The sequence below is a fragment of the Eulemur rufifrons genome, chromosome 16 (assembly GCF_041146395.1).
Source record: "Eulemur rufifrons isolate Redbay chromosome 16, OSU_ERuf_1, whole genome shotgun sequence".
Classification (NCBI taxonomy): domain Eukaryota; kingdom Metazoa; phylum Chordata; class Mammalia; order Primates; family Lemuridae; genus Eulemur; species Eulemur rufifrons.
This window is the reverse complement of record NC_090998.1, coordinates 62974691-62988005: the sequence shown is the minus strand read 5'-3', so window position 1 is coordinate 62988005 and position 13315 is coordinate 62974691. Positions and strand designations below refer to the sequence as shown.

At 32.3% G+C, this 13315-nt stretch overlaps 1 protein-coding gene across 10 annotated transcripts in view; it reads left to right on the top strand.

Moving 5' to 3' along the window:
• PPFIA2 (PTPRF interacting protein alpha 2) overlaps positions 1-13315 on the top strand; it is a 432283-nt gene that overhangs the window by 377194 nt on the left and 41774 nt on the right. For 2 of the 10 annotated variants that reach the window (XM_069491033.1, XM_069491034.1), the window contains one exon: positions 8346-8354. The exons of the other annotated variants lie outside the window; for them this stretch is intronic. In XM_069491033.1, coding sequence (XP_069347134.1) covers positions 8346-8354 — 9 coding nt within the window. The remainder of the gene's footprint in view (positions 1-8345; positions 8355-13315) is intronic. 10 annotated transcript variants of the gene reach the window in all.

Sequence of the window (13315 nt, the reverse complement as noted above, 5' to 3'; positions counted from 1 at the left end):
TTGAATTAATTTTTCAATATCATTAAAATGAAATTAACATCCCAACTCAGCTATCAGCAGCATCCTCTTCAGAGAAGCAATTTTATCCTTGGAGCATGGCAGTCACAGTTAATCACTACCAATAAATCTTTATGTTAGAACTTCAAAGACATAAAAGTGAAACTCTATAGATTTAGTTAATTTATTTCTGTCACAATCCTAAGGGTCTCCTTCAGTGCATAATCTTTAATGTGTTTTGAGACTCTGCACTTTTAATCTTTGGCATTTGGAAGGTTCAGGGTATGTATATCTCTAAGAGAGATAAATGTCATGAAAAATATTCACATTTAAAAGTATCACAAACATTCTTTCACTTAATACATATTTATTAAGTGCATATATGCCAAGTTAAACTTATAAATGAGTTGTATTTCAAAAGTTAATTTGCAAGACGTGTTAGAAGCTCTGAATACATTTTCCCATCTAAGTATTCTGTACACATTGAAAGTAAACATCTGTGCTTCCCTGCGAAAATCTATTTTGTAGGCATACTGTAGGAACTGTCTCTGGGTAGATAAAGCAAAAAGAAGGATTCACTTGTAGGATATTAGATCATCTCATAGATTCCAGAAATAATTTTAACAATAAAAGGTCATGAAACATTTCTCCAGAGTGTCATCAAGAACACATATATTCTCCTTCATCCCATTCCAAAATTGAAGTTCTTAGGTGAAATCATCTGATTGGCCTAGTGTGAAACAGATATTTGTATTGGATCAATTTTTTCTAGTTAAAAATTCATTTAGTATAGATACAGCTACTGGGGAACACCCCTGGGCAACTAACACAAGGAATATAATAAAGTAGAATATTTTAGAACCTAACCCCAGTGCTCTCAATATTTCTTTGGGAAAATGTTTTTACTTGGAACCCCAGAAGCATGCCTTCTCTACTTGTGATAAAACGGAGTTATTTTTGCTTTGCCAACTGATCATGCATAGTCCTGCCTAGCTTCAACCAAGGACAATTGTAAGAATTCCCTGAACCTAAATAATAATAATATACAAAGGCAAAAGGCCAAAATGCGCTGTAATTCCTTAGGAAAAATAAAGCTAAAAAATCCAAAAATGATCTTTTTAAATTTATATTTATATTTATTTGATCTATTTGGAGGAAGAAAAAGAACATGGAAAGAATAGGGTTGCTATTTAGTTAATTGCACTGTTTTAGCCAACAGTGCAATGTTAATACATTACGGTGTAAGTAGAGGAGAAATCCTATGCTGTCTCCATAATTTATACCCAGGAGAAATATTTTTGACCTGAAAAGATTAAAATAAGAATTAGTAAATGGAAATTAAACTCAAGGTAGTTACATATACTAGGAGAATAACCTCCTTTTTAAAATAAATCCATTTCATTTATCTTGATTGAAGTAAATCCTGAATTAATGAAACATGAAAATGATAATTTTTCACCCATTTGCTTAGTATCTGTTATGTCCCAAGAATTGATTTTAAACTACTGATATTTGAATTGTAGTTCTATTCTTCAAAGAGCTTGTAGAGAGACAGACAAGAAAACAAATGATTGCACTTAAGTATTTCATACTTCACGATCACTTCTTTAATTTCTTGGTCTTTGAAGAGAATGAGACAAGGGCCACAAGCATAAATGCAACCTAATGTTCTTATTTAAAGATATTCTCCAAGCTAAAGACAAATAACCACAGGGGTTTAACAAATGAATTGATGATGACTGAGCAAAACAGAAGGTGGCATACCCAGCCTCTTCACAAATGATTTAAACAGGACATCTGATTTTGTCAAAGTATGAAGCTAGAAAGCATAGTTGAGCTTTTAAATAAAGAATTTTGTTTAAGGAAGTCCTTTACAAAGACATGCAAATCTAACAAGGTGAAATTTAATAGGAGCATTTATATAATCCTGCAGCCAATTTCAGTACTATACTTATTAATTGTGTACATGGGTGAATATATATGTATATACACACAATATATATATGTGTATATTATGTATACATCTGTAAAACACATATGAAATTTAACTGAAGCTCCTAAGAAATAAGTTTCTGCAAGGTAGTAAAATGACCAATGCCTGACAAAGAATGTAATGTTTTTAATATCCATAAAAGTGTTAATAAGGTGAGATTTTATATACTGACCAGATCGTAGCTGGCTATTTTATTCAGTTCTGGGAAATATACTTGAAATGGATGGATTAAAACCAGCACACATTTAGAGGAACATGACCAGAATAGTGAGATGACACAAAGCTATATCTTCAAGGACTGTTAGAAATAATTAGAAATATGTGCAGTGTGGAGAACAAAGAGACAGAATAATATGATATTAGAAATATTAGAAATATGTGGAATGTGACTGCCAAGAGAAAGAACAATCAAACATATTGTTTGTGGCCTCCTGATAAAACATTGGGCAAAACGTCAGAACTTATTACAGATAAATTTAAGCTAATCCTAAGTGAGAACTATTAGCAATCACAGATGTGGGAAGAGAGATCTGACCACCTGGAAAGGAAGTTGTTCCTCATGTTCATGTCCAATGTAGACCTGCCAAGGATATATACATGACAGGACTACTATCTGGGGAATTCAACTTCCAGCTGAGAGATTGTACTTCACGCTCTTTAAATTGTCTCTGCCCTGAGATTCTAGGATTCTCTGTCTAATTCAGAAGAGAATTGGACTCAGGAGAATCTTTGAATTTTGACACACTGACCCTGGCATGTTGTAAGTATTCAAAATACATTTTTTGAATAATTGAATGCATGAATAGAAGCTGGGTATGGAAAGAACTGGAATGAAGAAACCCTGAAAAAAATGGAATAGGAATTAGGGCAGTGATTTTTACCCCAGTGATCGAACCTGAAACCTGGGCTTCCTCTTTGCCCTGTTTCTCCTTCTCCTAATTCTTCCTCTATACACAGCCATATACTATCACCAAGTCCAGTCAGTTACATGTTTTTTTAAAATCTCTCAAATATGTTGATTTTCTTCTTTCCAGCTCAAGCCATTATACTACAGCAGTCTCTACTTCTAGTCTTGCCTTCCTGTAATTTATTCTTCATGCTTTAGCTAAAGAGAGCTATCTAAATCTTATTTCTGAACCTGCCTAAAACCCCTCAATCATTTTCCAGCAGCCCTAGGATAAATTTCAAGTGCCTTTCTATCGCCCATAAATCCCTTTATTATCTGGTTCCCATTTATCTCATCAGCTTTATCTCTCTCTACTTTCCATCTTGCACTTCATGGTCTTAATATACCTAGTATCGATTTCATGTTTATGATTACTTGTATCTCCTTACGTTCCATTTTCCTCATCTTTTGTGTAGCAATGATAATGGTATCAATTTTATGTGTAATACGTGTATAATAATCATATTGATCAGTGGCAATGTGCTAGACAAGGCACAGTTCTATGCATTATATATACATTATCTGTTTTATTTTTCACAAATCCTTTGCAGTAGAAATTGCTATTTCCTTCGATACATGAGGAAGCATAGATTTCCAGGCACTGTGGTATACAAAATGTATACAAAAATGTAGACCTCCAGAGCACAGTTTTCCAGTGAATTATTTAGGATCTCAGAGTAGGGCCCATGATTTAGAGTATGTAGTCCATTCTCAACTAGACCTTGAATACCGTGTGTAATTTTCAATGATCTGTATAGGGAGTAAATAAAGAATCCCTCGCTCTCTTTATAGAGTAGCATATTTTTTCCCCTATAGAGTAATTAGTTTCTTATCTACTCGTACCCTATCCTTCAAAATGAGCACAAGTATATTTAAGTCAAACATCTTTTTAAAGAGTGGGTCAGGGTGGAAGTGGATAGGTAATTTCAAAACATAAGATACAGCTGTGTTATAAAATTGCCTTTTCCTGATATAATTAGTTATACATAATATTCCAAGTTCTGACACAACAGTAGTAATGTTCATTAATAAATAAGCCATATAAGAAATTTAAATAGGTGTTTGAATCAATCTAAATTATTAATTTCAGTAAAACTTACAAGTTTTACTAATAGCAAGAATAGTTAAGTTTCTTCTTAAAAGAAAAAAATCACTAATTAAGATGTATTTAAATATAATGCTGGCATCTTAATCTAGAAGAATTCTACACATTTGTTCTCAAGAATATAGAATCTTATATAAGCTCTGTGTAGTATTTTCCATAAGGTCTTTGAAGATACAGTTTCTTCCCATAATTACTTCAAATTAGCCTTTTGTGAAGCCAATTTCTTCTCCTTGTTTCCACATTTCTAAGAAGGGCAGTAATTATCTATATCACCTTACTAGGATTTTACAGAAAAAAAAAGAAAAAGTCTGATACAAAGACTTTTTAATTTAAAGAAGTATATATGTATGTGTGTGTGTAGTATGTATATTTTGTGCACACAGACACACAAACATAAAATTAAATGTCTTTAGTTCAAATTCTATGTAATCAAATTTTTAATTTGGGGCTTGACTGTGTTAGGTTTGCTAGGCAAATGAATAACCAAATTCTTAGAGGAATAAAGATTTCTTAACCACTTTTAAGGAGTCTCAAGTACTTTAGTTATTAGAAATCAATATTAATTTAAAGAAAATTATTTGTAGTGTGATGATGAACCACACTTAAAACTTGGAACCATTTTCTTTCATTTATAAGGATCACTAAAAATGTGCTTGGCTATTTATTTCTATATATATATATATATATATATATGTATATATATATATATATATCCCATCATCTGTCTTTAAGCAGAAATTTTCAGCAATTCCTGTCATCACCCTATTATACCCGCATAGATCACTCATTCACAAACTAACCTTTTAGTTTTATGGCTTCATCACTTCCAATGTCATCCTTTACCCCAAGTCAGACACTCCCATAGTCATATTCTAAATCGTGTCATCACTCTAAATCATTCTTCTTCCAAATTTACTAACCAAAACATCTCATACCTTTCTAACCACAGTCTTCTCTTCCTTTAGCATGCATTATTGACTTTTCCCGTTATCATCTTTGTTTTAACCACTATCCTTTCTGCCCTCTCTTCCTTATTTAGCTTAGATTCTATGTCGGTAATTTCAACACATTCAAAAACTCCTAAATTTCTTTACTCCACTTTTATTAGGTCACATCTACATGTTATAACCACAGTCACCAGTGAATTTTCTTTCTCCATGTGTACACTTGGGCATATCTGCATTGATGGCAAAAATTACAGCAGGTAAATTTAAACTGATTTCATTCAGAAATTCAGCACTGCCCAGTAATCCTAATATATTTCTCTCACCAGTGTTATTTCTACTCTCTACAACTCTTGTTAGAGCCCTCCACTGCCCTCAAACCTGTATCTTCTGCTGATGAGCTTATATTCATCTTTGGATGGAGAAGAAAGAAACCATCCAAGTGCCCTGAATTATTTGATGCCCAAAACACTCTAACACTTGTCCATCCTGTCTTATTACAAAAAACTAAACTACTCTGTTTTTACTCAAGATCATGCCTTCTCATTTCCTTAGTCATTTTGTGCTGATATCTCCTTGCTCTTATATTTTTCAACTTCTGCTCTCATCGTATTTTTTCCCCAACAGAATTCTCAAGTTTCACCTATTAAAAGAAATCCTTTCTTTATTTCACCTTTTTATTCAGTTACCACCCACTCAGCACTCAACATGGTGTTAATATTTGATTTAAAAATATTTTTTAGTCACCAACTTGAACCTTAAAAAGCAGGAGGCAATTATATTCTACATAGGAAGCTCATTTAGTGAATTGTTTCTCATTTGAAGTTTTAAATCCAAAATTGACTACTTTATAAACAGGAGAAGGTCTGTTCATTTGGCAGGAGATCTGGCAGAATAAAGGGAAACAACTGAAAAGCTTAAGGCCTTCATTTTAAGCTATAAGACGGATACTACCTGGTAATTTCTTCTTTTCATGTCTGGATGTATGCTGATGTTCCCAAGGAAAACATTATGCCAATAGTTGGATTTGATTTTATTCATTACATGGTAACAAAACCTGTTCTTTTCCATGTCGATTAAAACTTGTTTGATTCTTATTTACAGTGGTCTTTAACTGAAGAGCATTTATTCCTGACAGAATCTATTATCATAGCCTTGACACTTTGGAATGGAGAGAAAAAGAATAATGAGGTTATGTTACTATAAATTAATATCTGTAGAAAAGAATGTATTTGTTTCTAAAGAAGAAAAATTAAATACTTTGTCCAGGAAAAAAAAAAAACGTTCTCTACAAACATAGATATTACTTCCTATATGAAGTTTATAGTATATTACCACAAAATCTGAGTCATTTGTGACTATAGATTTTTGTCCTTTGAAGAACATATTTGTTTGAAAGTCATGAGCTGACATTCTTAATATTCTAAAGTGAAATAGCTGCTCAATATTGCTCTTACATTTGTTGACCATGGTAGATAAGAAAGTTCATAAAAACTACAAGAAAACAGACAACTTATACAAACTGATAATACAAAAGTTATTAGAACGTTGAGATATGCTTTTTGAGCAATATCTTTTAAATTTGTTCTTCCTGTTTATTTTTATAATTTCTCTTACATTTTATATTTTATGGCATTTTTGTTGGTTTAAGTATTTATTTTAAAAAACTTAGACTGAAAATCTGAGGAATGCTAATATTTTGCTGTGTGCAAATTTAATCAAATTGTTTTATAGAAAAATGATTCCCAAACAGCTGGTAGGTTAAGAAAGATTATTTTGCCTATGGTAATAACTGGTCCCAAAAGCTTTTGGCAATTTTCCTGGAAACCTCAGAAATTGCCCTTTTATTCAGAGCTCATCATAGAGTTCACAGGTATGTTGATAAGAAAATCATTTTAAAAAGCTAAAAATGATCTATTTTGCTTTTAATTTTATTTCTGTTGCATGTATAATGTGAAAAATATGCCTTAAATTTCTTAGAACATTGTGATGCCAATTTTTATGAACATTTATGTTGTTGTTTATATGAAAATTTAAAGAGCTTGTCACAGCTGTTCTGGAGTTAAGGCCAAAAAATCTGCATCTTTCCAGAGTGCCAATTTAATAAAAAATAACACAGTTTCTCTGAATGAATGCCTTTAGAGGAGGCACGTGCAGGGTGTTCCATTACATCTCAATCTTTTCTTTATAATAATTGTGCAATAAAAAAATACACTCTAACTTGCCTAATTTCTGAAATAGGAATTTCTGCTTCATATTTTGTTACATTGAATATGTTTTATTAGTTGTTTTAATAACAGTTTTGTTTTTCTAATAATTATTATGCTTGTATAGAAATTTAAAAACAATATTCCCATAAAATTTTTGTCGAATTATTTAACTTCCATGTTTTTTCAATGCCTCTACTACATCCAGGAAGCAAGTGGGTACTTATAAAGCTACATCTGATTCCATGTTTTTGTGATGACATCTGTAATATTGGTGAAACAATGTGGTTTTTTTCTTAAAATCAACATTTATAAACGCCTGTTCAAATTAATGTTTCCATCAATAAAAATACAATTTGCACAAACTTAACATTTATTTTGCCAGTTCAAATAGAGGAGGAAGTAATGTGGCAAGGGGAGAAGAGTAATAGAATTCTTTTACACTTTCTCATGTTCTGATTACTGGCACATTCATATTTATGAAAATTATTATTAATATTGTAGTGTGTGTTAGAATAATAAATTATGAACCTAGAACAGACTTTACAAATTTCTTCTTGCCAGGGATTATGTTGAAGAAATTGAAGATCAGAACCTGCTAGTAATTTTGACCAAATAGTTTATGAGAACTAGAATCCAGGTTTTCTGACCCTCAAACTAGTACTTTCTCCACTTCAAGTTGCTGCCTCTGCAGGGCTCTGCTGTTCCTTTTACGGAGCCCTAGCAGGAGGGTTATAAGGCTATAAGAAAATCTGAGTGCCATTTAATAAGTATTGTTTCTATTTGTAAAATAACACGGAAGTGGCCTAAGGTAAAGAACGTTCTTTACCAAGGTGCCTTAATTTCTTCCTGGAATGTACTAGAGGCTGGGAAAATGTGGCCATGCATGTTTCAGAGTGGCTCAAACTCAAGACACAGACTTATTGGTCAACTATTAGAACTGCCCTCAGCCTGACTATGCTTTTGGACGCAGTGAGTATGTGTGCCATGGTGAAATTTTTTTAAAAAGGCACCATGTCTTTCTCCTATCTGAGCTTTCTCACATCTGAAATAATGCTTTTGTTTTATTCCATGGCTTTCTTTGGATTGAAATGTATCCATTAACATTTGTGTGCTTTTCTTTTCCATCCGTCCTTCTCCATCTCATGAAAAGCACATCTGGGTAAGTTGAATCACAATGGCTGCTGAACGTGTTTATTTTCAGCACCATCCTCTTTTTTCTTTCTTTCTTTTTTTTTTTTTTGATCTTTAGTATTTCTCTTTTCAGTTATAACACAAGCTGCACTGCCTCTGACCTGAAGTGAAAATCATGAAGTGTATTCATTTCCACACAGTAAATGGAATCATTGGTTCAGAGAAATGTTCACATTCAAATTAATTATGTTGGCCTTTCAGGCACTTCAGTTTCGTTGGTTCTATTAGACACTTGTCAAAAGAGATTCTGGACTTCATTTCCCCTTGTTTTCACGTCATTCCTTAGGGGTTGACGTGGCACTCAGTGAGACTCAGCTAATACTTTCAGGCCACTTGGGTACTACTGATTGTGCTGCATGTCTGAATCTGCCTGTCCGTTCCCTAGTGCTTGTGATTTTCCACAAGCACTTTATTCAAGAGAAAAACTTTTTTGTCGACTGCTAGAACTGCACTTATCTGGCAAGGGTTAAGTGCTGGGTCTTCTCATCAGAACTTATTCACTTATCCCATCAGAGAGTCCAAAGTAATCCTTAGTTTTGATTGAATGTGTGGTGTTTCCATTGTTTCCTGTACTACTTTTGATTTTTAAAGCTTTACAAATCAGTATTACTCAGATAACAATTTTAAATGCTAAATTATGCTCTTTGAGCTAAAATTAGAGTATTTATTCCTAAAACAAATTGGGCTTCAAAGTAAAAAAGTAAAACAAAATATGCACAATATCTACAAAATATTTACATTGATAAAATGGCTAGCTCATTAAAACACTTTGGGTTGAGGGGGAGGTATTGCTTTGAAATTTATAGCAACTTTTCTTTTTCATAAATAAAATGACTCCAGTGAGATGCAATTATCCAGGAAGCAATGGAATGTGTTATTAGTTGGCTATATAAATATTTTATATACCAGTATAAGGTTGTATATTTTATGATATTAAATTGCTTATTAGTATGTTTATATTATTTTTACTATTCCAATTTTAAGGTATAGTTTCCATTGCCAAGATTATTTAACAATACTTCACTGAGGATAATTTATTATATTAAGGAACTATCTAGTAAGATGTTTTTAAAAATACAAGGCAAGCTGTGGTTAAAGTATTGTGTCAACAGTGTTGACCAAATGAATGTAGTTAACTCTTACTATTTTAAAATACTAAATATTCTGGACATTGGATTATAAAGCATAGTTTTTATTTCATCATTTAAATTTAGTCTTCTGTTTTCTAATGATTTTTAAGTTTTACAAGGAAAATAATTCTAAGGAATAAAACTTAATTTACCCTTATGTTATTGAATGAAATATTGAAAAACAATGAATAAATTCTGCATTCTCATTAATGGACTTTAAGAAACTGATAAATTTCATTCATTCTAAAACTCAATTTCTTATCTTATACATGCTCCAGGAATTTAAATGTTTTAGGACCTCAAAATCATTTCCCTAGTACAATTACTAAAAGAGAGCTTAGGAGGCTATAATGTCAGGGGAAGATAATCCAAACATAGTGAAGATGACTTGGAAAGATTTGGGGAGCAAAGAACACAGAATTAGAAATCAGAAGACAGAGGTTAAGTCCCATCTTCTTCACTTGTTTGCTACATACCTGTGGATGACTGACATAGTCTCCAAATTCACTAATATTATTAATACTATCAACCTCCTGCCCCCACAAGAGTATAAGAAAATATGTATAATCTCAGAAGCATGAAAATTATGAGCTTTCAAACTAAATAAAAGAGGACTGAATATTAGATAAAGAACTAAAGCAATCCAGTCTAAATGGTATCCACATAACCTGAAAAATCACCATTGTTCTCCAGTAAGTCCCCAATTACTATCAGGAATTGACTGGAGAGTATAGATTACAGTGTCTTGCAAAAGTGAAATTGTTTAACAGAAAGTAATACAAGCCCCTCCAGTTTTCAGTAACAACGTGAGTAATTGAATTGCTCAATCACATTTGTATGTATGTGTTTGTGTGTGTGTGTGTTTATACCTTTTTAATGGTTTTGAAAACTATTAAATTCAAAATAAAGTAAGAAAGGAAATTATGTTAATCCTAGCTCAAATTCACATATAAATTAAATTTCCTTCCTGAGACTATGCCCTATATTTCAGAGCAGCTTAAAAAAAACAAGGTTTAAATATGAATGAATTTTTGTTTTAATGCAATCAAATTGTTTTAAATATAAACAACCTAGCATGTGTTACTGGAATCTAAATAAAACACTACTTAGATGTGTCATGGATTTTTATGCATTTTCACTGCATGTGAAAATATGCAGTAATAGGATACACATAGACACACACTTGCATTTGCACAGTCACTGAATCACAGTATGCTGTGCTTTCAAATCAAGACAACCTTAATGTTGAATTTGAAAGTCTTAATTTTATGAAGCTAAATACATATATTTAGCTAATCAATGTTCTGAAGCAGCTGATTGGGATTTGTGACATATTTCTCTTTAGAATAATTATGTTAACTAAGAAATAAATTTTCAGCTTGCAGATGTTAACAAAAAAACTGGGTGGCACCACACTTTGTTCACATTTGCTGACCAGAATTTTGACTAGTCTTTCAAATATGTAATTTTGATTTTCACAGAATTTATCAACAAGTACGAGTTCCTGAATGGTGGAGTTATAATGAGCACATTGCTTAGTTTAAATTTGAGGAGATTGCATCCAATTTACCCTCTTGAATGTTGAATTTTAATGGAACAAGATACATTTTACAATTAATAATAGCATGAATATTTCTATGTACATTTCCTGCTAGTATTGTGTAAGGAAGATTTATTCTCTTTGCTATAATGTTAAGAAGTATATTAAATTGTCACATTATTTGACTTATATTTTATTCCTCATTCTTATCAAGCCACATATTTATTTCTTCTCGTTTTATCAATAACTAAGTACTTGTCACGTGCCATAGTAAATCAGTCATCCCTAAAGATAAATTTTTCAACCAGAGAATTACTTTGTATGGCAATTGCACAAAATCAATTGAACTGAAACAAAATGCAACAAATTCAACTTTTCCATCTCAATTATATAAACTAGGCTAACCTTCCTCTGGCCAAGATGTAGAACCTGATATTAGTAGAGAGTAACAAGAAAAGAAAAGCCATGCCTCCTTTGTTCTCTCAATGCTGAGGATTGAAATGTGTGACAGTAAGAGGGTTAAGACCTTATGTATTAACCAGCAAGTCAAATAAATGTACGTCACTTCTAAAAGCAAATGAATTATAGGAAAAGAAAGAAAGATGGGAGACTATCATTTTATTTTATACTCACAATGAGGAAATTATCCTCCTTTTTCAGTTATGAAAAATTTCCGAGAGGTTAGTTAGCTAAAATGTAGTCTGAGAGTTAAGAGAGCTGACTCTGTGGCCCAGTTTTGGGAGTTCAAATTCTGGCTCTGCCACTCTATGGCTCTATGACTCCAAGTGACCTCTATTCTTCAGTGTCATCACCTGCTAATATGTATCAATATGTATCTTACTGGATTATTGTGAAGATTAAATGAGTTAAGGCGTATAAAGAACTTAGGATAGTGCTTCACACACAGTAAGTGATAAATACACATTAGCTATTATTTTGTGGAATCTAAGGCCTAATTTTGCTACATCTGGAAACTTTACTCTTTCAAACCTCTATATTATTTGTCATAAGAATATGAAGTGGTTCAGATGAACAAAAGAGCATATGAGATAAATCTCCATTATAGCACTTACTGTATTAAATTGTAATACAATTCATTTAATTATATTTAAATGAAATTTTAAATTTTAAATGAATAACCAGGGTATATATGATTGTAGTGTTTGCACAGAAGAGAAAATTAATTCTGCCGGGGAGATGTCTTGGAAGCTTTATCGGAAGAATAAAGCATGAATTATGTCTGAAGGATAAGTTTGAGTTGTTATGATTATAATGCCAAAAAAAATTGTTCCTGGCAGAAGAAAAAGGCGTATAGAAAGTAATGGAGGGAGAAAATAGAATGAGATATTTGAGGAATGGCAAATATTTCAGTGTTGATTGACCAGAAGATTCCGGGAGACAGATGGGAGCCTGATCACTAAGGATATTTTTAGGAGATATTTGACCTTTATTTTGAAGATAATGGGGAGGCTTTTAAGCAGGGAAATCTTGCAAAAAGATTTGTGAGGAAAGTCTCACTGGAGGTTGGGTAGAAGATGGGAAATGAGAAGGTGTCAAACAAGAGACAGAGTGACTGTGACAGCTCATCGCCATTAACTACAAATGATGAGAGTTTGGACAAAAGCTTTGGCAATACTCAATCAGTTTGCAAAATATATTTCTGCATGTTAGAAATGGCATTTTATCTCTGGTAGATAACCTGGGTAACTGATATGCAGAATTCTTATTCCTTTTTAAGACGCAATAGGCAATTGGAGGTTAACAAAAACAGAATCCTTAATAACCACTCTATAATCAAGGGTCCTAGGTGGTTGTCAACATTGTGAGACTTTGGATTACAGTAAGCAATAATTCGAAAGATATTCTTGGCTAGAACACTCAAAGAAAAATTGCATGGTATGGTAGAAGAGCAAACTCTGGGTAAAATCTCTAGGACTTTACTGTCTTGGGTAGAAGATGAGGCCTCAGTTACATGGTGCTAACTACTGATTTCTATGAGTGATGCTGACAGTATAGGCTTCCAGATTTTAAAGGAGAAAAGAATCATTGAGGACTAGGATGATCACAAAATATTTCCTATAAAAGGGTAGTCAGAATTAAAGCAAACAGTAAGATTTTGATAGTTGAAAAATAAGGAATAAAACTTACCAGCTTTGGAAAATGGTATTTGCAAAGGTGAAATTTGTATTAAATAATACACAAACTATTTATGGAAGTATATTTTCAATTCCAGTTAGAAGTAAGGGAAGATAATTAGAT